Here is a 27,698-nt window from a genome sequence, read left to right as displayed (position 1 = left end):
TTAGTATATTATGATTAACGGTATCAAAAGCTTTTGACAGATCAATGAAAACTCCTAAGGCAAAGTAGTTACTATTGAATGCACGTCATATTTGATTGGCTAATTCAACAACTGCAGGTTCAGTTGAATTTTTTTTTTTTTGAAACCAAATTGTTTTGAATACAATATGTCTTTTTCTGATAAGTGATTAAAAAGCCTATTGTACATTATTCTCTCAAGTAATTTTAAAAAACAAGGTAAAACAGATATAGGCCTATAATTAGAGATATTTCAGTCATCTCCGGACTTGAATATCGGCCTGATTCGTGCAATTTTCAGTTTTTCAGGGACAATACCTGTTTTAAATGAAAGATTAAATATGTGAAATAACGAGGGTTCTATTTTATTATATACTGATTTTAAAACATTAATGTTAATTTCATCAAATCCAGCTCTTTTGTTAGTTTTAAAGTAAAAAAGTTTTAAATTAGGTTCATCCATAACTTTATCGTAATTTTTTAAATAAGATTCAAATGGTGTTGAATTCATATAAACTTTTAATGCCAAATTCGGACTAGCATTAGTAAAGAAGCTGTTTAGTTTTTCAGCAATAATTGATTTATCATAAATTGTGTTTTATCAATTGTTATTTTTTTTGGCAGAATGTTTCTCGCATAATTATTTTTTTCGATTATTTCTTTAATTACACTCCATGTTTTTTAGTGTTTCCGGTGGCTTCACTTAATAGCTTTGCATAGTAAAGCTTTTTTGAGTTGCTTGATGTTTTTTCAAATATATTTTTTATAATTTTTATGTCATTTTGTTTTTATAATTTTTTTTTTAAGTACTTATCATTTAACTTTTGTTTTCTTTTTGAAGATTTTAATAACCCGTTAGACATCCATGGAGTTAAAACACTTGGTTTTTACAATAACTTTTTTTTCAGGAAATGCTTGATCATATTGCTTGCAGAATTGATTTAAAAATAGATCATGTGTTGTTGTTCATTCAAAAGACCTTTTTTTTTTACCATATGAGAGGTTTGAATGTAAAAGGTCTTTAAATTTAATTTTAACCCAGACGCCGAGTGATCTTAGAGCGACCCCTGTAACCTTAAATAGAAAAATAAAGGTATTATCGATCAGACTTGATTGTTTAAGCTTTGTTATTCTACTTTACAAAATATTTCTATGCACAAAATAAAAAGTATAAAAATTGAGTTTAAAAAGTTACCAAAAATATTGTATTTTAATTTGCAAAACAAGAAAAACTTAAAACCTAAAACTTTTAAATAAAAATGATACTAATAAAAATTTTAGAAATTAGTTTCACTTAATAAAAGTTATTAAAATATAGAATTTAATTTTTACTCTGGTAAAAATATATAAACGTATAAAAATTATTATAAACAAAATTTCGTTAAAAAGCAGAGTCTTTATTTATCATTAAAAACAGAAAAAGTCGGCAAATAATAACATATAAATATTTATATAAATGTGAATGAAGCTCATGTAAAGTAGATACACTAATATCGTACTGTGTCTTACGCTTGTAAAACATCTTATAAATAACCAGATCTTAAAAAATATTTACAAGTTAACTAAATTTGTGTTATATAATGTATAGCATTCGTATATGTTCAAATAAAAATTGAAAACTATTTAATATTTAGGATGAAAATTATTTTCTATTTAAATTTTTGTATCTTCAATAATCGTTTCATAGTTAGATTGGGTGTACGATTCTACGATGGTATTCGGAAAATAAAGATTCGCTAACATTTGAACCATCAGTGTAAACTTATCTAAAATGTAAATTTGTTAGTTACGCTACCATTAACAAAAATTATGTTAATTCACCATGAGATATTATCAGAAAAAATGTAATAGTTTATATTTAATTATAACTTAATTACCGAAAAATTCCATAATAAATTGAGGTACAATTCGATACTTGATAAACAAAAAGTATACAAGTATTCCAGTAGATAAAACCAGAAGGCAATATGTAGACCCCAAAGGATTTTCGTAAAATGGCGCGATCACAAGATAAACGGAAAAAAATAACACAAAAATGGGAATTCCAATAAAAATCTATAACAATAATAAAATAGTAAACTGGTAATGAACAATTAAAAAAAAATGTTAAAAATAAAACATTAAGTAAAAAAAAATTCTTTACCTTAAATGGTCTCTTTACGTTCGGTCTTTTAAATCTCAACCACAAAAGCGCAACTATTGTAAAACTATAAATCATCCACGCAACAAAATTGCAATAATTCATTACAGTAGTAAAATTAGAAGAATCAGGAATCATCATTATCCAAGCTAATATACACTATAAAAAATAACATAAAAGCAATATAAATAAATAAGCTAATATACACTATTAAAAATGTAGTCTATTAAAAATTATAAGAAGTTAAATTTTAAATTACTAACATATAAAAATACAAATAAAACAAAAACAAACAAATAATTGTGTTTTAGGTTTGCTTGTTGAATGATCACTTCTTTAAGTTTTGATATTTCATGATAATGAAAAGAGCATTAAGGCTGACTGAAAATAAAGACTTTATAGTCTATCCTAAGCAAGTGAAGGTAAAGGGTGTATTGATACAGTAATAGATGAAGAATATACTAAGTAACTAATTGTACTAACAGAATGGTTAACTATGATTCAATATGATAATAAAGAACAAAACCTATTCTAATTCTGAATCTTTTAAATAATTTTAAAAGGTTTGATAATTTTTTTAAGCAAAATATATTCAAATCTTAAATCCCCCTGTACTAAAATGTCTCCCTAAATAAGGTGTTTACACATTAATTAATAATTTAATTCCAGCTCCAAGATATACATTAAGTATAAGTTGATGTAAAGAGTTGATCAGATGGAGTTTAAAATTTGCTGAAATATTCTCCAGCCAAATAAATGAAATGAGATTAAGATTCTAACTTTATTTTCATAACCATGCAGTTTAATAAAGGCATAATCTTAATCATAATCTTAGTCTTGTTAGACAAGTAGTTGCATTTCCATATACTATGCATTTTGGTTTATATAACGTTTTATTGACATCAAGTTAATATTATTGTGGAATAAAAAACTAATAAGCCATTAGAAATTTTTACAGATAAAATAATAAAAGAAAAGCTTTACTTCAGTACTCGATTTTTTTAAAATTATATGTTACCTATCTATTTAGTCTATATACTAACCAGTTTTAAAACTATATATATGACACTTTATATACAAACATCTTCATTCACGGTACTTGATGTATTTGTTTTCAACGTCTTTCTTCCATCTTTACAGTACCAACTTTATAACAATTAAGACTTTTTTCCAAACTTTGTTCTACTTAGAACAAAAAAGAGCATACTAGGAAGTTTGTGTCTCCTTTTTTACTTATGGCATGGAATATGCCCAAAGCTTGGTTTGAACCCTAAGAAAATTGAGAACCCCCTTTGAACTCACCTCTTGAGCAAGAGCTCTAACCACTGAACTAAGACTGCTTTATTAATCATATGTTGTTATTCATATATTATTGGTTATATATTTTAATTTATATTTTCTTAAAAACTAAATTGATTTTTTTTAGCTTAAATGCATAAATTTACAGATTGTATTGGATTTGCAATATATTTTAAATATATTACTTACCCAGAAAAATGCTTAGAATGGACTATCTGTAAATTTGCAATTTAATGTATTAACTTGTATAAATCAGCCAAACAGTAAGATATAACTTAGCATTGCCTCAATATAGGAGTGGCAGTTTATCTGACCAACAATGACATACATATTTAATAAGATTAGCATGTTTTAAAAAATTTGCAGCATTACAATTAACCTTGTAATACTAGTGTTTTGTAACAGAGGCAATAAACACATGTTAACCTATAAAAAAAAACACAATGCCAACATTTCCTCAATAGAAAGCCACTCATATGCCAATGTGGCACCAACAATTTTTTGAAGCCTAATAAAGCTGTGTTGCTAGAAAAGTATATTAATACAACTTGTTTCTCCGCGCAGCGGCCTTGTTCGTCAAGGTTCGTGTTTCGGAGTTATAGAGTTGAGAGAGGGTTATAACCACAATTAAGTAGCCTCCTCATCTGTAGTGGCCTTCTGGGCCTTGGGGAGGTGAAATAACTAAAAAAAAAAAAAAAAAAAAAAAAAAAAATACAAGTACAGAATATTTAATATAGATAGAACTGAAAAAAATGTTTATTTTTGTAATAAAGTATTACAAGGACTTCAATATAAACTTACTGTCAACACAAACAATATAAACTTACTGTCAACACAAACAATATTAACTTACTGTCACTACTAAAGCTGGAATAGGTGTTTGTTTTTCACAATGAAGCATTGCAAGGACTTTAGGCAAATGGTTTTTTCGTGCGGCAGCATAAGCTAATCTGGAAAACAATATAAAATCTTTATAAATATTTATAAAAATAATTATAAGTTCAATTTTAGTTGTATGCAATATATTTGCATTTACTTTTAAAATGTAGCATAAAATTCTAACCTCCCACCACTGAAAGCAGTCCCATTTGCAGCACCCACAGTTGAAAAGGCAACGAATATTGGTATTAAGAAAGCATATTTACCATACACTCTATTTGCCATTGTCTTAAAATAAAAAAATATTTATCAAAAAGTTAAATAAAAAGAAAAAATTAGAATTCTTTTGAAAAAAAAAAATTAAACTGTACCACAGCTAATGCATTTGAACTTGCAATTTCTGAGGATGTCAAAACTGTAAGATATGCTACATTGATAAGTACATAACACCCAGTAACTAACGGAATTCCAATTATAATGGCAAGTGGAAGATCTCGATTAGGACTTTTTATTTCTTCTGTGGCTAAGTTTAGTGTATTCCAACCGTCGTAAGCCCATAACCCTCCATAGAATGCATAGCCGATACTTGATATTTTTAGACTTGGACCAGTAAATGCATTTTTAAACTCATTGTCAAAACCTAAAATCAAAAAACACTAAACGCTTTTTATAACTTCTTGGATTTTTTTAGTAGGTCATTATTATACATGTGTTGCCCCAATAAATGCGGTAGTGGTGAAGTGGTAAAGCGCTCGCTACATAAGCGAGAGGTTCCGAGTTCAATCCCCACCACGTCCCTGGTAGTACCGCGCTCAACTTGTTTCTCCACGCAGTGGCCTTGTTCGTTAAGGTTCGTGTTTCGGAGTTAAAGAGTTGAGAGAGGGTTATAACCACTATTAAGTAGCCTCCTCATCTTTAGTTGCCTTCTCGGCCTTGGGGAGGTGAATAACAGAAAAAAAAAAAAAAAAAAAATTAGTTTGTACTTTTTAAAGTAAATTAAAAACCAATTTGTTGTAAATAAAACAGTATGTAAAATAAATAGGGAAAAATAATGAACAATTGATCTTTTCCCACAATTATTGTTTATTGTTAAGTTATTGTTAAGTATACTATCTCTAAACAACTATTTTATCTATTCGTTGGAGTTTGATTTTCTACTCACTGCTTTTATTTTTTAACTATTGCCACTTTACTATCAATGAACACATATTATCACATATACACATCCACTAAATAAAAACTTATGCAAATAAAGTGAGCAGAAAATACTTGAAAGCAGCCATGTGGAGAGTGCAGATAAAGAGTTTAAGTAAACTCTATTGTTTGTGTCGTAAAAAATGGGTCTAAATAAGACGCAGCCGTACATAAAATGCCCATCGCTGGTTTTGAACATCGAAAATGTACTTTTGATGAATACAAAGCTAGAGTCAAAAAGAAATTGAAATAAACAGTAACATAGTATAAAATATGTGCAGGCAAGTATTGTTATCAATAGTAATGTGTGTCTAGATAAAATTTAGAGAATTGTCTTCTCTAATAGCATGGCATGCATCAATAAAGATTAAAGCAAAGTTATACATCAAATGCAATCAAAATGTTAAGATCTATGGCAGTGAAGCATATCCAATGAAGATGTGACAGATGTGCTAATCGACACTAATTAATTTAAAAAGAAGCAATAATTTTAGGCAGTAGATGAATACAATAGGATGCATTAGAGAAGCTAAAGTTTGGGTATGTAGAGCATTAAGATGTAAATAACTGTAGATAATCAGCATCAAGAGCAGTTTCAGGAGAAACTATTGGAAATAAAAAAAATTAAAAAAAAGAGAGAGTGCTTTCAGATAGGATAAAAAAGCTTTAGTTGAGAAGGAAAAATGCTCTGATTTGATTATAACTGGTTCATCTTAGAAAAACAGTATTATGAAAAAGCTCCTACAGTAAGTGCAAAAACTGCTAAATGCTAAACTAATAATAATAATGATAATGATGATGTACAAAATTATTTGTTTTTTAAATGCTTATAAAATCAAAATTGAGAACTTGATGAGTGTGACAAAGTACTTCTTAAATGTTGTTGACTAATATACACAACTCTTTTGTCAACCAGGTATATTAGACATTCTGAATTGATTAATTTGAAAAGTTGGGTTTACACTTTGTGTTATAAAACATAATTATATTACACTTTGTGTTATAAAACAGTCATTTAAGTATTCTAAATATTGTTGACTATATAAACAGTTAAATAGCTTGCCAACTTTGCTTTTTTAACGATTCAAATGTTTTTTACAAAAACTAATTTTTTTGTCATTGATATTATACCCACTTGTACCTGGTTTGTAAATGCAACCACATAGAATTATCATTACCAACATACAAAGATGCCTTAAGTTAGGATATGGCATCATTGTTTAGTATATTACCATTTTTTTTGAAATATCTAACTTATGTGGATTCCAAATTGTAAAAAATAATATATTCAAAATATTACACAGTTTGATATTGGTTAGGAATATAAGTTTACCAGTAGAGTGCAATTGGACATAAGATAAAAGTTATCTCTAATCTAGATAATCTAGATGATGATTCACTACAATGATCACTGATCACTGATCACTGAACAATAATCAATGATCACTGGATATAATCACTACATAATCCCTTGTTCATCAAAAAAATCTTTCACACATTTAATCTGGCCACCAGGTTATTTATTCAAAAGTAACATTTTTAATGATTCATTAAACTATTTTAAATAAACTCGATTTATATAAAACTCATCATTTTAACAACAGACAAAATTTGTCTACACAATAAAAAGATTAATGATTATTGACAATTATTAATACTAGCTGACCATACCAGTAAAAAAATGGGTCTTAAATGGACTAAACCGTCCATTTCCATACTTATCTATTGCACACCAATAGTTATATACTTATTCCTTATTTACTTCAATACTTTTTAGTAAACAGAAGAAAAATTATGCATTCAAAAAAATTGCTTCAACAAAAAATATTAACATGCGCACCTTTTTTGCATATGTAGAGCTTATAAAAGATTTATAAAATGGTTTGTTTTTTATGTAAACGTATATCTTCTGTAGCTCAGTGACTTAGTTTGTTTTATTTATTAGGGTTTAAATATACCATAGCAACATACGTGTTTCAATTTTTCCAACCTTGTTGTATATATTTAAAGTAAAAAAGACTTCTAATTGTTAAAATAAACTATTAAAGTTTTCTCATATTATAAAAAGATCAATCGCAATAGGTAACGATGATTTATAAAATGGCTTTTTTTCATATAAACGTATATCTTTGAAAGCTCAGTAATTTTATGTACTGTCCTCTACATTGACATCCTGAAAATTACATGGATTCAAATCCATTGCCAAGAATAAAATCATATTTTCGGTTTTTCAATCTTGCCACTTTTTATGATATGAGAAAAGTTTAATAGTTTATTTTAACCATTTAAAAAACAAAACAAAACAGTTCAAGCAAAAAAAACTTATAATTGCTAAAATATTTTCAAAAGTTATGTTATACATGATCATTCCAAAAAGACTGAGCAATTGTTGATTAATATAGAACTTAGTAATTGTTGATTAATATATACAGATACAATTCAACAATTTTGTCTATAAATAATTGATTTTAAGGTCATTGTAAATGTTATTAGTTTGCTGTTATGTTAGATTTATATAAATAATGAAAATAAAAATGTCTGGAGATGAGATATAAGGTTTAAAGAAAAACAAAAAGTCCACAAAAAAAACTGCACTAAAGAAAATAAAAAGATTCAGTACCTTAGAAAACTGAAAGTTGAAACAATGAATAGAAAGGCTTGATTTAAAGAAAAAAAGCAAACACAAAAATAAACAAGTTTTTTTCTTTTAAACATCTTTTTTTAACACAAAATTAATGACCAATAAAATGTTTCAATACCTTCAGGTTTAAATAATTGGATTCTTTACCAATGCAGTTAGACCTATCAAAAAGCTTTATCAAAAATAGAGCGCTGCTAAAATTTGAAAGTAAAATTGTTGTATAAGGTTGTTGGCTTTATTTTTAAAAAATAAAATGAAAAAAAAAAAAAATTAAGTTGTATCAGCAATGATATTAAGATAGTAATTAATTTTTATTTCAAAACCGACACCGCCGACAAAATGTCTGGTCTCAAAGACAAAATAACAGTGTGTGAAAATGAAAAGAAAAAGCTGATAAAAAACTTTTTGAGAAAGACTAAGGCTATTTTCCAATCAATCTATGAAAAGGTAATGGTTTCAATAAATTGAAAACTAAAAATGTACTTTTTTTTTAGAAGAAATACCTGCATATCAGTTTAAGTGCAAATTGAATGAGAAGTTTTGTTTATTACATATAACACCTGCTATGCAAAAACAAAGTAAAAAAATCCTTAAATAATCTGAATCTACTAGAGCAGGTCATGTGACAGCAGTAGAGCAAAGATCATTCTGGAAACTTTAAGTCACAAAAAATGGGTGCGTAAGGTAAAGTGAAAAAAGAATTGATGTTTTTTTTTTTTTTATCTAAGTTCCGAGAGCATATTTGTGAAAAAGAAATTTAAGCAGTCGAATTTAAAAAGGGCAAGAGGATTGCAGGAAAAAGAATTGAGTAGAATTTGCTAAGGCATGTTTGTGAATATTAAAAGAGTAGAAAGCGCGTTTTGGAGTAGAAACTCTGTTTAATTGTTTATAGGTGCTGTTTTTAACAACAATACTTGAAAAATATCTTTATAAAATCTCTATAAATCTTATCTCTTCAGATAATAGTGACAAGAGCAAAGATAGTATTAACTGCTTTGTTGAGACATTATATAGAATACTTATGTTTGAAAACTGTTTTCACTGTTTGAAACTGAAAACTCTTTTCACTGATGTCCTATCTTTAGATTTTAAAAATAAGTTTATGGTGAAATTAATAACCCAGCTATCTTTGCAATACAGTAAAACATTTTACTGGACATATTTTGCAACTTCCAATGAAAAGGGGGCTGCAGATGGTGTTGGAGGAAAAACCATGTCTCTTGTTCGAATAAAAGGTATCAGCAAGAATATAAAAGTGTGCGCACAAACATTTTAAAAATATTCTGAAACCATTAATAGCAGCTACTACATTTTGAAAAACTTTGCAAAATTCTGTACACAACACAAAAATTTATTATTTTTCACACACATAACACAAAAATTTATTATTTGTCACACACATAACACAAAATTTTATCATCTGTCACACACATAATATAAAAACTTATGCGTGTGACAAATTAAATTCCCAATAAACACATTATTAAGAAAAATATTATTTCAAATAATATAAATAACAGGTCTCCTACTATAATTATTATAATACCTTGCATATTTGTAGTAAATTATTTTTTTTAACCCCTTATATATATATATATATATATATATATATATATTTATATATATATATTTTTATATATAAACTGCTTTTTATGAGAGCTTTTGGTTTTGGCACAAGCTATTTGTTTATTTATATAAAAATTGCTTATATTTGCTTAAATACAAAATTTAGTTTTATGCTAGTTACTAGCATATGTTTGTAACGTTACTGTTACAATAATATATACATAACAAGAGTTATTTATTGCGCTGTGAAAAAATTCTTTAGACGTAAAAATTTTTTAACGATGCAAAAACCGTGCCTGTTTATTATCCAATGAATTTAATTTTTTTAACTTTGCGTTTTTCATTTTAGTTACAATAATAATTAAACTTTTGAGAAAAAAAAATTCTTTTGTGAGAGCTGTAAGTTGCTCCCGTAAACTGTTTTAGGGGAGTGTGGACGAGAGCTAAAGCTCTTGCTTCCCGCTGAGGCCTGCATTTATGTATACATACATACATATCAATGTATATATATATATATAATATATATATATATATAGATATATATATATATATATATATATATATAATATATAATATATATATATATATATATATATATATATATCTATATATATATATCTATATATATATATATATATATATATATATATATATATATATATATATATATAATATATAATATATATATATATATATATATATATATATAGATATATATATATATATATAGATATATATATCTATATATATATATATATATATATATATATATATATGTATATATATATATATATATATATCTATATATATATATATATATATATATATATATATATATATATAATATATATATATATATATATATATATATATATATATATATATATATATATATATATATATATGTATATATGTATATATATATATATATATATATATATATATATATATATATATATATATATATATATATATATATATATATATATATATATATATATATATATATATATATATATATATATATATATACAGTGGTCGGCCATCACATTAGGACCACACGTTTTTTTTTAAATTTATTTTAAATATGTTTCTTAAACCCGCATATGAGAAAATAAATATGATATTTTTTTTTGTTACATGTCAAGTTATTTCTATTCTTAGTAATATTTAAAAACAATTTTATCAATTGGCAACTCTGGCTGTCAGCAATCACCTGTCATAATCAAATTGGTGCATATTGGACAATTTAAGGTTATTTTTAGTTGTTAGTTTGATTGAAGTTTAAATATGATTTATTTTCATTTCAAGCATCTGCGATTTATTTAATTAATTATTTTTTTTGAACTTAATAATAATCAGTAAGCCATTAATTTTAAATAAAAGATTTAATGTTTTTTTTCCTGTTTATGTAAAGACACCAAATAGTTATTAATTTAAATTTTCAGCTATGGGTAAAAAATGTGATATGACACCAACAAAAGTTAGTCAAATTAGATGTCTTTTACAGAATACAAAATATTCTCAGCAAAAAGTTGCACATATTGTAAAGGTTTCTCACCAAACCGTAATGCGAGTGAGAAAAAAAATTGATGCAGGGGAAGAGTTTGGCCCAAGGAGACCACCTTCTAAATGAAAGACAACACCAAGAGCGGATTGTATTATCCGGAATATATGCCTGGAAAACAGAAAAAAGCCACAAAATGTATTGACTAAGCTTATCCATGAAGCTGGTATTCCTGTGTCAGGCCGGACCATTCGCAGAAGGCTGAAGGAAGAGGGATTGATGTGTCATCGCCCAGCCAAGAAACCAAAACTGACTTCACTCATGAAAAAAAAAGAGACTGGAGTGGGCTCAAAACTATCGTCACTGGTCTGTTGAGGATTGGGAAAAAGTATTTTTCTTCGCATTCATATTCATAAAATATTTTAAATATATTCATAAATATTATAATTTAAAATAAGCATTATTTTAGATTTGCTTCTCTGATGAATCAACTTTTCAAGTAATGATGGACAAAACAGCTTTTGTTCGTCGTAGAACAAACAAAAAGTTTCATCCTGACTGCATTGTGGAAACAGTCAAGCATCCAGCTTCAGTAATGATCTGGTCTGTCATTTGTGGGCAAGGAGCAGGGCGTCTCTACGAAGTAGTTGGCACAATGAGGCAGGACCAGTATAAAGAAGTTCTGGAGAACCAGTTGCTTCCTCAAATGGCAGATTGGTCTAAAAATGTCAAAAAAATTCAAAAGAAGTCCAAAAATGTCAAAAATCTTATATTTATGCAAGATGGTGCAACTTGCCACACAGCAAAAAGTGTTATGGCTTTTTTAAAACAGAAAAAAGTAGATGTATTGCCATGGCCAGGCAACTCACCTGATCTTAACCCCATAGAAAACATTTGGGAAATAGTAAAGCGAGATGTTGGAAAAAAAATTCTTACTAACAAGCAAGATCTTATGGAATATATTATCAGGATCTGGCACAATAACCCAGAGTTGACAGAAACTATAAAAAGTTCAATTGCAAGCATGCCACGACGAATCAAGCAGTTATTGCAAAGAAAAGGCGGTTTTACAAAATATTAATACTTAATATATATTTTATATAATTTATTGTAATAGCCAATAAATATTCAAAATGTTAAATTTTATTTGTTTATTTTTCATCAAGTATAACTTTATAAATAAAGGAACAAGCTTTAAATTACACCATTATTTTTCTTTTTGCCAAAATATTTATTTTTACATGATATTTACAAAAAATTACAGCTGGTCCTAATGTGATGGCCAACCACTGTATATATATATATATATATATATATATATATATATATATATATATATATATATATATATATATATATAAACACACACACACACACAAAGATTTACCTTGAGCCAATCTGACAAGACCAGTAATAACTAGAATGGTAATTGTAATTAACTTTGCAGCTGTAAAAACCACTTGAATATTTGTTGCCCATCGGACACTGACACAGTTTATAAATATAACGACACCTGAAATACAAAAAGAAAAATTCAACTTTTTTAATAATATAAAGAAATAGTAAAAATCAAATCTTTTTATTGCTAAAACAGTAATTCTCTTTTGTAAGCTTTACTTGACAATTTTGATGGCATTTCAAAACCATTTATTTAACAATTTTTTATTGATGCAAAAGCCTACACTTGGTAAGTTATTAAAAAGTATATATATGTTAATGTTATTTTCTGGGCAAAACTAAGTTTTAACTTTCAGCAAACTTAATTAGATATAAATAAAATGCAGATATGCATTTTTAAAATATTATTTAATGAAATGATATAAAACCTTAAACATCAGTTTTTAATAAATCAGTGTGATTTAATGCAAAATTGATTAAAATTTTTTGAAAAGTTTTGTTAATATTTAATAGGTTAATTAATTAGTTAACTTTATATATTATATTTATTTTTATATATATATTATTTTATATAGTATATTATTACTTATTATTTTTAATAAGCTTATTTAAAACAGTTTTGAAAATAAAAACTTGATTTTAAGTTTTTTTTAGTAAATATAATCTAAAAATTGAAAACATAATTTACCTTTGAGAATATTTTATTCAATGCTTCATTTAAACAATAGAAGATTATCATATATACACAAGATTATCATATATACATAGAGTTACTGCTATTTAAAATATGAATGTACAGGAGAATCCAGTAAATATTTTTGCTAAGGCTTTTAACTCTTTAACTTAGAGTTAAATTTTCTTTAAAAAAATTAGCTAAATGCATGAGATTTCAAACTTTTGAATTAGATTGCATTATCTTTTTATTTCTTTTTCTTTTTAATTCCACTAACATTTATCTATTTTTATCTGCTCTACTATGCTTTTTATAACTTAATTTTTTACAGATTTTTTTCCCAACATCTCATCAAGACACTTTAGAGTAGTCTTTTTTGTTTTTGTTTTTAATTACAATATATAAGATAAAAATACATATATATAATAGAAGAAAAATTATAGGAGCAAATATTGTTAAAATATAAAGAATAAGAAATAAAGTATAAAGAATGATACTTCAAAAAGACCATCAGGTCTTGTCACAAAGAACTGGAGCTGATGAAATAAGAACTTTTTAAAAAAAAGTTTTTAAATTTATTTCTTTATTTTTTTCTTGTTATGTTGTGTAAAAGGTTGGGCAGAAGAAACTAAAGACCCATTCAATGGCGTCGCTGTATATGAAACCATTTCATGTTTTTCAGCCTATCTTAAAAATTTATAAATTTTAATCAGTGACAAATATCAAGGAAATACAAAAAAATGCAAAATTTAAACTCCTAACCCTAAAAGCTTCAAAAGTTATGTTTTAAAATTCAGGCTAAAATGCTCTAACTTTTGCTAAATTCCTTCTAACTTTTGCTAAGTTCATTGTTGATTTTGAAATAGTTTTCATTTTTTATAAAAAATTTAATTTCTAACGGAAAAATATAAAAAAAGTTGTCATCTCACCATTTTGGAGGGTGTTAAATCAAAAAATGTAGAGATAAACTTTAAATGGTTAATGGGTCAAATCATTATATATCAACCAATCGCCTGTGGGTCACCACTGATTTTCCTGATATTTACATATTGTTATGCGCATTATGTAGATAGGAAAAATTTGAAATTTCAGACTTCCAAGTACAAAGGTTCGGAAATTATAGCCTTAGAAACATGACACAGTGGCCCCCCTCAATTCACATATGGTCAAAACAGACTACTTTAGAGCTGTATAACTTTTTCTCACTTTCAAAAAGTGTCTCATTTTTTCTCCCTCCCCTCCTCCTCACCTTAGTGAGTGGAGGGGGGGGGGGATGTCCAGACCCTGCACAGACTACTGATTACCTATAATAAAATAGAATTTAAAGAAATAATGGTTTCATTTCAAAATTTATTTAGATATTAAGTATCTAAATATCTAAATTAATTCAGAGACCTTTATTTGAAGCTTAATGAAGGTCTCTAAAAAGTTACTGCCCCCTTTATTTGTGCCCCTATCTACTATAAAGACCAGATCAAGAAGTGGACAACCAACCTTATCTTTCTTTTTATTAAGAAATGACTTATAATTAGTTGCACCCTTCACATAGGCCAGTTGGCAGATTAGAGGGGCACTGGTTTCTAGTAACACATTCAACCGTTGATGATTGAAAAATAGGGTTATTTAAAAATGCTGGCATTTTTGGCGTGGATTTGACAAGTTTATGTTGTTTGCATTTTCAGATAGTTGGGTCTAATGATCTTATATGCTGGTAATCTTAGATCAAAACAAAGTGTTAGAAAAATTTACAAGCAACTCAAAATGGCTGAAAATTGGACTTTTTAGGCGAGTGGACATTTTGCATTTAGATATATTTAGGTTCTAAACTGCAACAAGCTGCCTATATTTTGCCCATTTATTGCAGACAGTAGTAGCTAATCAGAAAACTTATCTGTTAAGACTTGCAGATGAATAGAATAATGCTACAGTTAGTTTCATTTTGGCATATTTTAGCAATTTTAGGCTTTTTCCAAAGTTGAGGAGGTCATAATTTTTTTCTAATTTAAAACAAGTTAATAAAAAACCACTTTTTTAAAGAGAGCACTATCCAGAAAATAGTTCTAAAAAAAAGAGACACTTTTTGAAAGTGAGAAAAAAGTTATACAGCTCTAAAGTAGTCTGTTTTGACCATATGTAAATCGAGGGGGGCCACTGTGTCACATTTTTAAGGCTATAATTTCCGAACCGTTGTACTTGGAAGTCTGAAATTTCAAATTTTTCCTATCTACATAATGCGCATAACAACATGTAAATATCAGGAAAATCAAAGATGGTGCCCCACAAAGTTTTATTTAAATTGGTTGAAATATAATGATTTGACTTTAATATCTAATTTTAAAATAAAGACAAATTTCTGTTCAAGCAACATAAGTTGCGCTTTCATTCACTTTTGGTGTTTCTTAATTCTCATGAATTCAATTTTTTAAACAAAAAAGATCTTAGGCTATTTTAATATAAAACACAGTTTTAGTCTCTTGAAGCATAATAAGAACATGCCATTTTAAAATTTTGAAAAAAAATTACATATTAGGGTTCACACTCATCATAGTAGATTTTATAGCAGTAGTTTTTCATGAATAATTTATGTTCTAGTGAAAGGTTATGACTAAAAATTGGCATCTGACTATTTTTAAAGCTGCTAAATCTAAAGATAAAAACAAAAGAAAAAAATTCAAATTTTATGTTCATTTAATTTTAAAATGGTTAAAACAAATTTTTTGATTTTAAAATTGTCAAAACAAACTTTTTGTTTCACTATAACAGGTTACAATTTCATTATTTTTTGGAGATTTGATTTTTATTAAATGTTAGTATAAATATAGCTTTGAGCTGACAGTTGCGACATGTAAAGCCTAAAAATCAATTTAATATTAGATTAATCACTAATACACTTATTAAATACCAATAACAAATCTAAAAAAGTTATTCTCTGAAAACCTCTGAAAGTTCAAAACTGAATGCAAGGTAATTGTCAGCTTAAAAATTGTATTTTTAACATTTTTATAGATATTAAAAGAGTTCATTTTAATTTACAAGCAGTCTTCCTTAGCGATTCCACATCGCAACGAAAAGCATTTGATATTTGACAAAAAAACACATTTTATGAACTTTGCTCACTTTTATTTTTTTTAATTAAAAATAATTAAATAAAACCTTGAGGGTTTTTGCATCATTTAGTTCGACAAAACCTCCTTTCAACCAATGTAGTAAGTTTTATATGGGTTTTTTTCCCCCCAACATCTTTACTTTCAACAACACGGCAACCACTATTAGAGCTGGAAGTTACTGGAAGAGAAAAGATGAAGTTTATAGAGCAAGATAACAACAGCTGATTTTCCATACTTGAATAAGTAAACAATTTTCCATACTTAAGTATGGAAAAACAGCCAACTTTCCTTACTAAAGTACAAGGCGTTTTGTCAAAAATTATTCTATCAAAAATCATTTTTCCAAGCAAATCCAATCAGCCAGCACAAAAAATGCAATTATTTCGGATCCACTAAACTTTTAATGTTAAAAGACCCCTCATTTTTCAAGTCTTTTTAAGCTCTATACAACCATGATAATTTTTGTAGACTTTTTTTAATGTCTACAAAAAAAAATCATGTGGAATAACTGTCTTGAAATTAACATGCATACAACATAGTCCTTATGCAGTAAAAGCAAATTTGTAGTATCAGGGGAGGAGCTTTGTATAAAATGCAAATATAAATTATTGCATTTTATACAAAGCTCAATCATGAGAACATGATTGAGCTTAATGTTACTAAACACAGAGAAAGAAATTATGTTGGAGTCAACAAGATTATTGCTTAATGGTACTTTCTGGTCAATGTCCTTTTAAAAAACCTAACAAACCTTCACTTGAAAAGAGAAACTTAATTTTTAAAGCAATTACTAAGAAATTTGTTGTTCTGGACATTATTTTCTGTTCTGAATGTCACTAATTTTTGTTGAATGCAAAAAAGAAAAACTTGAGGTTTCTAACAGAAAATAGCAATTTCAAATTTTGATATTGACCATAAAATCTTTGTCTATTAGAAAAGCAATAAAAAAGCACTAAAACTACCTAATCTAGTTTATTGGCGTCGAACCAGCAAAGATGTTATAGAACTTGTAAAACCTTTTTTTATGGTGACAAAATTAGATTGTTTACCATGAATTGCGTGGTAAACAATATTTTCATAAAAAGAGATGTCTGACTAACCTCATTGAAGCTCGTAATATACTTACCATTGCTATAGCGCTGATGTTATCTACACCAATTTCACTAAGGCAATCGATGAGGCCACCATCTTTATTTTATTTAGAAATGATTTACCTGATCGTATTGCTCAAAAGATAATGTTACATGGTCAAACACTTGGCTCATGCACTTTTGTCAATAAATTTAAAGTGATGCATGTGAACTCATGCACTAACATCAGTAAATTTAAAGAGATGCATGTAGGTTGTCCCAAGGAATATTCAACACACAAGTAGTCCATAAAAACCACTAATGGCACGCCACTAGCAACTACAATAAAAAAAAACATCAGCAGATGCTCGGACTTACCTCATAAAAGAACGCTGTTTACAAGGAGAAAAAATCCAGTGATTCAAGATACTAAACAACACCAACAAAGTAAATATTTTAGTCCAATAGCACCAACTGATTGAGTGCGGCGTATACCATTTGTGCAACCACAACAAACAGCTCAAACCTCAGCTTGTAAGAGGATGCGAGGAGAGATTTAACTATTTCACAAACAGAGTTGCAGTGCATTGGAATTCTCTCACACAACACTAAGTGGATGCTTCAACACTGAATGCATTCATGTCACTGATATATTCATATCGCTGAACATATCCAACTCAAACTCATTTTGATACTTCATAAATTTGAACCGTTTGGAGATATAAGCTTATATTTTGAATTAAAAATTTCATGTTTCAGTAATAGAAAGTACTGGTAAAAGTTGGAAGAAAATTTAGAGATTGGTGGAATGTCCTCATTTTAAATAAAATTACCTTAGAACTTTAATACATTTGTATAGTAACAGACCATATGAAGAACTTTAAAATAACTAGGACTGGTTAGTATAAAGTTTTTAATACATAAGTTTATCAGCTTTGAATGGATGTTTATAAACTCTGTATTATTTAAATTTCAGATAATATTAAAATATATTCTTATCAACTCTAACAATATAGAAACTTTCTACTGCATTAAAAATTTTAGCTTAACTTCTTAACTCTTAGCTGCTTAATACAAAGTGGGGTTGTTATAAAAAAGTGGATGGGAATTTTTTGTCCAGATCTAATAAATGGTGGGTGGGGTATCTTAATAAGCTTAAGGTGGGTGGGAAAAATTTCCAGAAATTAATAAATGGGAGGGGGTCCTGTGTACTAAGCAAGAGTAGTTATTTTTATTCACAATACAAGTATTATCACACTAAATGATTTAACACATGTAATTTCTTGTAATATAACTACCAAAATATAAAAAATAGTTTAAATTTAAACTAATTAAAGTTTTATTGAAATAAAGTTCAACTAAAACCAGGTTTGACATACCTACCCTATTAAGTATGTCAAAACTAGTCAATCTGAAGGAATATTAGTGCTTAAGAAAAAAGAACCAACCAAATAAAAAAATAATGCAACATACTCAAAATCAAGCTAAAAACTAGTTTGGCTTAGCAGTACAATACCTTCTAACAAATCAGATTAAGGTATAACTCCTACAATTAGGAGCTAAAATATTTCTATTAACATTATCACTATTATTATATTAATACAGTGACAATTATAATAATAAAAAAAATAATAGCTATACATACAAAATATAGTACTTTAACAACAGGAACAATAATGGACACTATGGGTTAATAATAAATGTGAATGCAATTAAGTAAGTGAGCTTAACCTAAAATAAAAGATGCTAAAATTTTGGAAATTATGATTCTATCTTCTACATTGCAGTCATTATAAAAGAAAGGTACTGTTATATAATCTCCACATGCTAACAAAATTGCTGCCAGTTGCGCAGGTTTTAAAAACAAAGTCGATGTATAAGAAAAAACAAAGGCTGGCAACTCTCCAAAAGCTTCTGAATAGTAGCTGTACTCCCCACCTGATAGTGGTATCATTGTTCCCATCTCTACATAACATAAAGATATTAATGCAACTAAAACACCTGAAGCAGTCCAAACTATTAAAGCCATTCCAGGGCTTCCTGCATTAATAAACACATTACTTGTTGAAGCAAATATACCACTTCCAATCATCGTACCAACAATTAAAGAGATGCAACCAAGTAGACCTACCTTTTGCTTTGTTTCTGCTTTTTTTTGTTGTAATGGTTCATACTCATTACCCATTTTATTTTATTTTTGTGTCTGTGATAAAAAAAAAAATTTCACAAACTCAATATAACAATCATTACAAAAATTATGATAATCATAAATAATGTCTCTTTTCATAGTATTATGTGAATTTAAGTTATTTACTATATGTACAATATGTTGCAAACATGACAAATATCCATTAGGGTTAACTTCTCGGTATCTCCTCTTTACTGTATGAAAAAAATATTTTTATGGTTTGAAAGTAACCAAGAAATTATTGGTTTCATTTACTTGGTCAGCATTGTAATTAACTGTGAATAATTTTTTTTTTCAAAAGTAATTTTTTTTCTGTATCAAAAAAACCCAGAACATTATAGAGTTAAAAATATCAGAATCTTTTTTTTTAAAAGAAATGTTGAAAAGTTTTTTTAAAAGTGTAACAGAAAAATAGTGTTATAAATGCATGGTTAATATTTTTTAAAATATAAAAGAAACCAAGATTGCAGGATTTAACTAAAAGTTGACAAGGCTGCGGTCTAGTGCCCAACAATTTTGGGGACCCCAAAATAGGTTCAATAAATATTATAATTCTTTAGGGTTTTTGAGGCTTATTTTTAAAAATACTTTTTTCATGATTTTTTTTTTTATATTTATTTAAAAATTACAAGCATAAATTATAAGCTGAATCGATAAGTAATATTTGAAGTAAATTAACCTTAAATTAACTAAAAACATTAAAGTCTTCACTTTAAGATTAATTTTGTAAAAATTTTATTGTATATAGAAAATGAAGCAATTTTATGAAAGTGGAGCTCAAAAGTCTAAAAAAAAGAAAAGAAAAAAAAGCAGAAAAAGAACAAAAACCAATTAAAATTCAAAACTTGATGAATTTTTTGTCAAGGTGACTAATGCAGAATCTATAAAAAACTCATTGAACCAAAAAAATTAGTTTCTGAAAATATTAGGATTCTATACATCTATAAGTTTCTGAATCATTTGTTGAACACTGTGATTTACTTATCAACAGTAATAATGATACTTTATGAAAAACTCTCTTCAAGTACAACTTTCTATTTTGGATTTCACAAAGAACAAAATTATTAAGCAAATGGACACAGATTTTCAAGAATTATAACAGTTGTACAAAGATCACAATCATTTCTGTTCAAATCATTTCTGTTTTTCACAGGCAAAAAACCAAATAGTAAAAGTTAAAAATATGAATGGTTGATATACTTGCCAGAAAAAAGAAAAATTCTGCATTGTGTGTAAAGTTTTGAAGATTTCTAATTTTTGTCTTGCTATAACCGGATTAAAAGACTGGAAAAATGCAATTTTTATATTAAAAAAAAATTAAAAACTATGCTGAACACAGAGAGGCCTGATGGTATATTTAATCCAAAAAAGTCACAACAAAATAGGTCATTTTTTTAGTTTCATCATTAAGAAGAAACTAAAAAAAAAGCAATATTGAAGAAGGGCTGTAAATGTGTGATTGTGGTGATTTCTACTATAGTTAGTAAGTGACTGGGGCCCCGGTCCTGGTTAAATATAAGACTGTATGCAAACCCGATCCCGGCAAAATTATAAGATTTAGCAGGGGTTGGTAGCTGTGGCTAGAAAAAAATTTATAATACTTAATATACTATAATTTTATGCTTACATTTACTATTTATTAAATACTGACATACATTTATATATTTTTAAACTCTAATTTACTTCCAACAAGATTGTAAGCAACCATTATTAAGTTGAGTTACTTTAAAATAGAGAACAAGTTAAAATACAAGGAAACAAACCTGAAGACTTAAAAAGTTGTAAGTTGTATAAAAAAACAAACATGAAGATGGGTAAGAGTTATAATGTTATTTGGATGTGAAAGGAAAAAAATTGTAATAAAAAATATTTTTATAATATGAAGGGACAGATACAGTAAAAGGATGCAACTTGTCCAATAAAAAGCCAAGCAAGAATGAGTTTTGGTTTGTCGTTATTGAGATGATAGCTTGTTTGAGAATGGACCATGATAGTATTTGTAAAAAAAGAAAGAAATTCAACCTTACAACAATGGGAGAGTGACTCAAGCTGGGCAGATAAAGCAGGTCTAATTACATTTACAATGTGCTTTTAGACTTTGAGAGTAAGAGGGTTGTTATTCATCAATATAGAAATGCCAACAAAAATGCAATATTTTTTGCAGTAATTAAACAAGTTTTGTTATCTAACAAAAATTGTGGATTTGAAGTCCAGAATTTAAAACCATATGCCACTGCAAGCCTTAGGTTGTTACAGAAGAGAGATCAGATTTAAAATCAGCTGCTTGCTCTAAGCAATTAAAAAGTGAAGATTTTTTTGTCAAGACAAATATGAAGTTAAGTCATCAGCGAATAGAGCCACTGTAGATTTCATGAAGATTATTATGGTAGATAATAAAACAATACAGGAGCAAAGATAGAACCTTGTGGTACCCTTAAAGTTATTTGAAATAAAGAAGAGGGTAGGCCTTCAAGAATAACTTTACTACTGCAATTAGAAAGATTTAATAACCTCAAAACTTTTATATAAAGAAACTAATAATCGAGTGAAGACTAATCGTAGGATAGTTGGTGAGGTCAAAGTATTTTCTAGAGTTTTGAAAAATTGGAACCACTTATTTAGCAGTTTTTAAAAGTTTAGCAAAAGTTAAAGAGAGTTCTGAAGAACTGAGAGTTCTGAGAACTGTAGAAGGGTCATTCCAGCTCAAGCTTGAATTAAAGAAAGAAGACTTTACTCTAAATTTTAGTGTCTGATACCTTACGGTTTCAGAGATATTGATACTCAGTCCTAATCTCTTTTTTGACTGTTTTTTCAGTGCCATTTATTTTTAAAGCCATTCGCACAACACAATTAGCTTTAACTTATAAAATATTTATTCAATAGCTGTGAAAATTTGTACCTAACTCATTTTTAGGGTGAGAAACTCAAAACTGATGGTTAAAACCCCCGAAAAATCAAGCTTCTATATAAAAATTTAGTTTCAAAATAGTGTAACACTTTTTTTAAGTTTTTTGATGCCCCGTACAAAAAAACGTTTATCTGGAGATGCCTAAAAGATATGATTCTAAAACTTTTTCCTAATGTTCTATATTTAATCAACTCTATAATATAAAAAAACTGCAATGGTTTTCTTTTTAAATCAGATTTATTTGCATTTAATTATTTATAATAAAAAAACAAGAAAAAATTGTTAATTTAATAATGAAAAAATATTAAACTATATGCATTTATTTTTTGCATTTTAAAAAAATTGGTAGAATCTTAGTATCTCAGGTAGAGTTCTAACATATAAACTTATTTGCATTTCACAAAAAAGATCTTTATTTTATGCAATCTTTATGTTTTATAGCTGAAGGATTTTCTATTTAAGAATCTTAAAAAAATAATTATTTTAAAATTATTTCTTACAAAACTAAAAAATAGTATAACAATATGAATGATAAAAAGAGACATTTAATTCGATTAATAAAGAGGTTTGTCACAAACAAACATATGTAAAATCCAATAATATCAAGAAAGTTTCAAGTCTTAATGATTTTGATAAAGACTTGATAATTAGACGTTCTGGTATTGAAATTAATGAAAATACAACAGTTTGCCTACACCATGAATATGCTTACTTAAAACGTTACTCAACAATCCACATAACTTGCTGTGATCTATTTCATTTACACAATGGAAAAAGAAGAAAAGGTATTACTACTTATCCATAAAACTTTTTTAAAGCTTTAAATTATATATAAGATTTTTTTTTTGCAAAACTCTCAGTGAAGCAGTAATTATAATGTTTTTAGGAGGATGTAAAGAAATTGATATCCAACTTGCTGGAAAATTCAAAAACATTGGTATTTATGTTATTCCTGGAGAAAAGATATGTCCTTCATGTAAGATTAAATTGATGTCATTTAAGGATAATGAACCAGGAGAACCAACTTGCAGCCAGACTTATTAAGATAAAGGTAATGAATTAACTATAAACGAATTGCTAAAAGAAAATCTTAATTCTTCTTTGATGGTTATGAACATAAGTCTTCTTAAAATGCATGCTGTGAATAGACACTCAAGAGTTGCTCTTAGTAAAAAGCTATTATTACATGTTCAAAAAACAGTAAAGTTAGGTATTGCATGGATTTTAATTATAGATTTTGATCAGTTAATCTAAGAAGATTCCTTCAATAAATTATCTTAGGAAGTTAAAAATAAAGCAAATGACATGGATATACTTATAGGAAAAATCGAAGAAAAAATGTTAATTTCAAATCGGAATCAGAAAATTCAACTACTAACACTGGTTCCAATTTCTTGGTGAAACAAAAATATAGAAAAAAAAGGAAAAGAAATATCTCAAGAGACACTAGATAAAATTATTGAATTTTATTGTAACGATGAAAATAGCAGACAAATGGCTGGCAAAAAAGATTTTGTGAGTATAGCTCAAAGATCTCACATGCAAAAGTGTTTGATTCTCTCAAATCTAAAAGAACTATATGCTAAGTTTAAAATCAGCCATCCAGATATAAAGAGTTGTTTTTCTAACTTTTGCTCACATCGTCCAAAATGGTGCATTACAGTAGGAGCATCTGGTACGCATATAGTATGTGTGTGCACCTACCATTAAAATGTTAAGTTAATGATAGGGCAGTTGAATTATCAAAGGATTATCATGAACTTATTGATATGCTTGTTTGTAGTAGGGCTAAAAAGAATTGCATGATACATTGTTGTACTTTGTGTCCAGAAGATTCTAAATTAGGAAATTTTCTCAAAAATGAGTTGAGTTCTCAAGAAGATAATGTTGGAGACAATGATTGTTGTATAGATTACAGACCGATCTGAGCTGGTAAGTCTAACAGAAACCACAAGTAGCTTCAATAATACTCTGACAAATAAGTTACAAAAGCTTACTGTTTATTCTTATACTGCGAAAAGTCAAGCTGCTTCTTTAAGAAAATTAAAATATGAGTTAAGTAGTACTGAGGTCATTGTCCATTGTGATTTCTCAGAAAACTATGAGTACAAGAGTACTCATAGTTTTCTGTAGTACAAGAGGAAGTACAAAGTTTTCGCTGGAACAAAATTCAAGTAACATTGCATCCAACAGTAATTTACTATAAAGTAAATAATGTTCTTAAATGTGATTCAATATGTTTTATCTCTGATGATATACTGCATGATGTAGATATGGTATAGCATGTGATGAAGTTAACAGTTGAACATATTAAAAGCAATATTTCTCATCAAATAGAAACTGTTCATTACTTTTCAGATGAGTGTGCTGGCCAGTACAAAAACTGCAAACACTTCATAAATATATGCCACCATGAACAAGATTTTTCTATGAAATGTACATGGTCTTTCTTTGCTACAAGTTACGGTAAATCATCCTGTGATGGTATAGGTGGGACTGATAAACAACTAACTTCAATTGCTAGCCTTCATCGAACAACAACAAATCATATACTTACTGCATCTGCAATATTTTATTTTTGTCAAAATGAAAGCATAGGAATTAATTTTTATTACATATCTAAGGAGTCAAACATGATAATCCGAATTCAAATGGAGCAAAGATATGCAACTGCAAAAACGTTACCAGGCACTCGCAGCTATCACAATTTCATTCCAATAAGTAACACAAAAATTGGAACTAAAACTTGTTTCTGAACAATTGGTGTATTCATTTGTTTTTAATTTTCAAACTGATAGGATTATTAAAGAATGCTTGTTTGATATAAGCATTGGAGTGTGTGTATGTTTGATATACAATAAGAATCCATGGATCGGACTAGTTGAAGAGATTGATGTTGAAAATAAAGATTTTCAAGTTAGATTCATACATCCATGTTACCCTTCAAAGTCATATTATTGGCCTTCTAGAGATGATGTGTGCTGGGTTCCATCAACAAATCTATTGTTAATGATTAATATCCCAACAGCTGTCACAGAAAGACAATACAAAATCAGTGAAATTGATCATCAACGCGTTGAAGTCAGCTGGGCAAACTTTAAACCAGAGAACTAATTTTTTTATAAAACTGTTAAAGATTGTTAATTCTTATTGCCTTCTAATTTTAAATTTCTTATTACAGTTTACTTATTTCAATTTGTTTATTTATTTGTTATTGTTTAATTTATTTCTATATTTTTTGGTTTATTGATATAAGACTTTAAATGAAAATAAATCTAATTTAAAAAATAAAACTCTTGCAGTTTTTTTTATATTATGGAGTTTGTTGTATATAGAACCTTAGGAAAAAATTTCAGAATCATATTATTTAGGCATCTCAAAATGAACATTTTTTTGTATGGGGCATCAAAAAACATACACCTAAGTGTTACACCATTTTGAAATTAGATTTTCATATAGAAGCTTGATTTTTTTTTTTGGGGGGGGGGGGGGGACCAAAAGTCTCTAGAACCTAACATCTGAGATAAGATACAAGATTTATCATGAAAATAATAGAGCTTAACATCAGACTTTTTTATATTGACTTCTTGCAATAATAAAAGGACATTTGTTCTTAAGAGAGATGTAATTGTAAAAAAGATGAAAAAATTATTAATGTTCAATAAAGCAACTGCTCAAGTTGGTGAATATTGAGGAGTAGAACGAGGCTTGACTTAAAATTGAAGAGAAGTAATAAAAGTTTACAAACGTTTATTCCATAAGGAATAAAAGCTTTCAAGATGCACTTTATGCATACATATTATGGATACAAACATATATGTTTGCTATTTACTTAGATGCTGGCATAAAATATCCTTTTATTGTTATACAAACTTTATTATCTATATGGAGTGGCATTTACTGAAAGAGAAGATGATCAGATGGATGTGTGGTGTGACTCTAGCAAGACAAGAAAAAGAGACATAATCCTAGACAGATTAGAAAAAACGTTGTATCAAACAACATTTGTTAGAAAAGATTAAAGTAATTTAGGCATCAGCATGTAGAGAGGTAGCAACTTTAGTAGAAAATGGTAGTGGTAGAAGTAAGAAAAAAAAAAAGAAAGTGCCTTATATATTGTACGAGTGAGCTTCAGTTGAGAAAAAAAAAATGCTCTAGATTGTTTATATTAGAGAAACAGCATAACAGAAGAAGGCTAAAGCCTGATGATGATGATGATGACCATCATCATAAATATGATGATGAAGATCATGGTTATCATCATCATCACCATCAGACTTTAGTCTTCTTTTATGCTGTTGATCATGATCATAATCACGATGATAATAATATGATCATGATAATAATGACTATCATGTTGACCATAATGATGTTTATATAAGCATTTATATACAAAATATAATATGAATTTTGAATTAAAAAAATATACTTTAAGATGTATAAACATTCATGGAGCCCTGGTCACAAACCCAGTCCTGGCTATATGTTATCAAACCTGGGCCCGGTCAAATACCAACCACGGTCTTACTAACTAAAGTTGAAAAAAAATTAGTAAAATGTAGATTCTAACAAGTTGTTAGGAAAACAGGGCAATAGAAACATTTTTAAACTTCTTGATCTCAAAATTAGTTTCTCTGATTGTAATTTAAAAAAAATAACATTACACACATTAAGAATCTAACACAACTTTAGGATATTTAATTGATCTGAAGCTTATGAAACATGTAGAAGAAATCGTTTAACAGTGCTAGGAAGATATCAATTTTTTCTTGTTTGATGAAGTTGTGCAAATTCATAAAAGATAAATTTCAAGAATAAACACTAACACATTTACTAACATACAAACTGACAAAACTAAAAAAACAAAGAGATTACCTTTTCATATCTTCTTAGGCGTTAGGATTTCTAATTTTCTTTTAATATTACGAATTATTGCAATAAAAGAAGCTTTTTAAAACTTAAATTGACCAAATGTTTTTTATGGTCAACTTTGAATCAAAAAACTTTGAATAGTTTGACAATATCTAGCTATGCAGATTTATCTAAATTTATTGACAGAAAAGCAGCAAAGGAAATATTCAAAAATAGGATTCATTAACATTTATGTTCTT

At 27.6% G+C, this 27,698-nt stretch overlaps 1 protein-coding gene across 2 annotated transcripts; it reads right to left on the bottom strand.

Annotated features, from left to right (window-relative positions):
* Window positions 1-1,114: 1,114 nt before the first annotated feature.
* LOC136092419 (b(0,+)-type amino acid transporter 1-like) lies at window positions 1,115-19,725 on the bottom strand. 2 transcript variants are annotated; one of them, XM_065820652.1, is made up of 9 exons: window positions 19,623-19,712; window positions 19,223-19,456; window positions 12,631-12,756; window positions 4,707-4,975; window positions 4,520-4,623; window positions 4,310-4,406; window positions 2,161-2,316; window positions 1,895-2,072; window positions 1,640-1,783 (listed from the first exon to the last, which is right to left on the bottom strand). In XM_065820652.1, exons 2-9 carry the CDS (start codon window positions 19,452-19,454, stop codon window positions 1,671-1,673), a joined length of 1,275 nt encoding a protein of 424 aa, XP_065676724.1. In that variant the 5' UTR covers window positions 19,455-19,456; window positions 19,623-19,712; the 3' UTR covers window positions 1,640-1,670. The 2 variants fall into 2 exon arrangements, with proteins under 2 accessions (XP_065676723.1, XP_065676724.1); XM_065820651.1 differs by having other exon boundaries at window positions 1,115-1,783; window positions 19,223-19,725.
* Between the last annotated feature and the right edge of the window lie 7,973 nt (window positions 19,726-27,698).

Source organism: Hydra vulgaris, chromosome 15 (assembly GCF_038396675.1).
Source record: "Hydra vulgaris chromosome 15, alternate assembly HydraT2T_AEP".
In the NCBI taxonomy this organism is placed as follows: domain Eukaryota; kingdom Metazoa; phylum Cnidaria; class Hydrozoa; order Anthoathecata; family Hydridae; genus Hydra; species Hydra vulgaris.
Note: the sequence above shows the minus strand (reverse complement) of the source record. Positions and strands in the feature narration are given on the sequence as shown.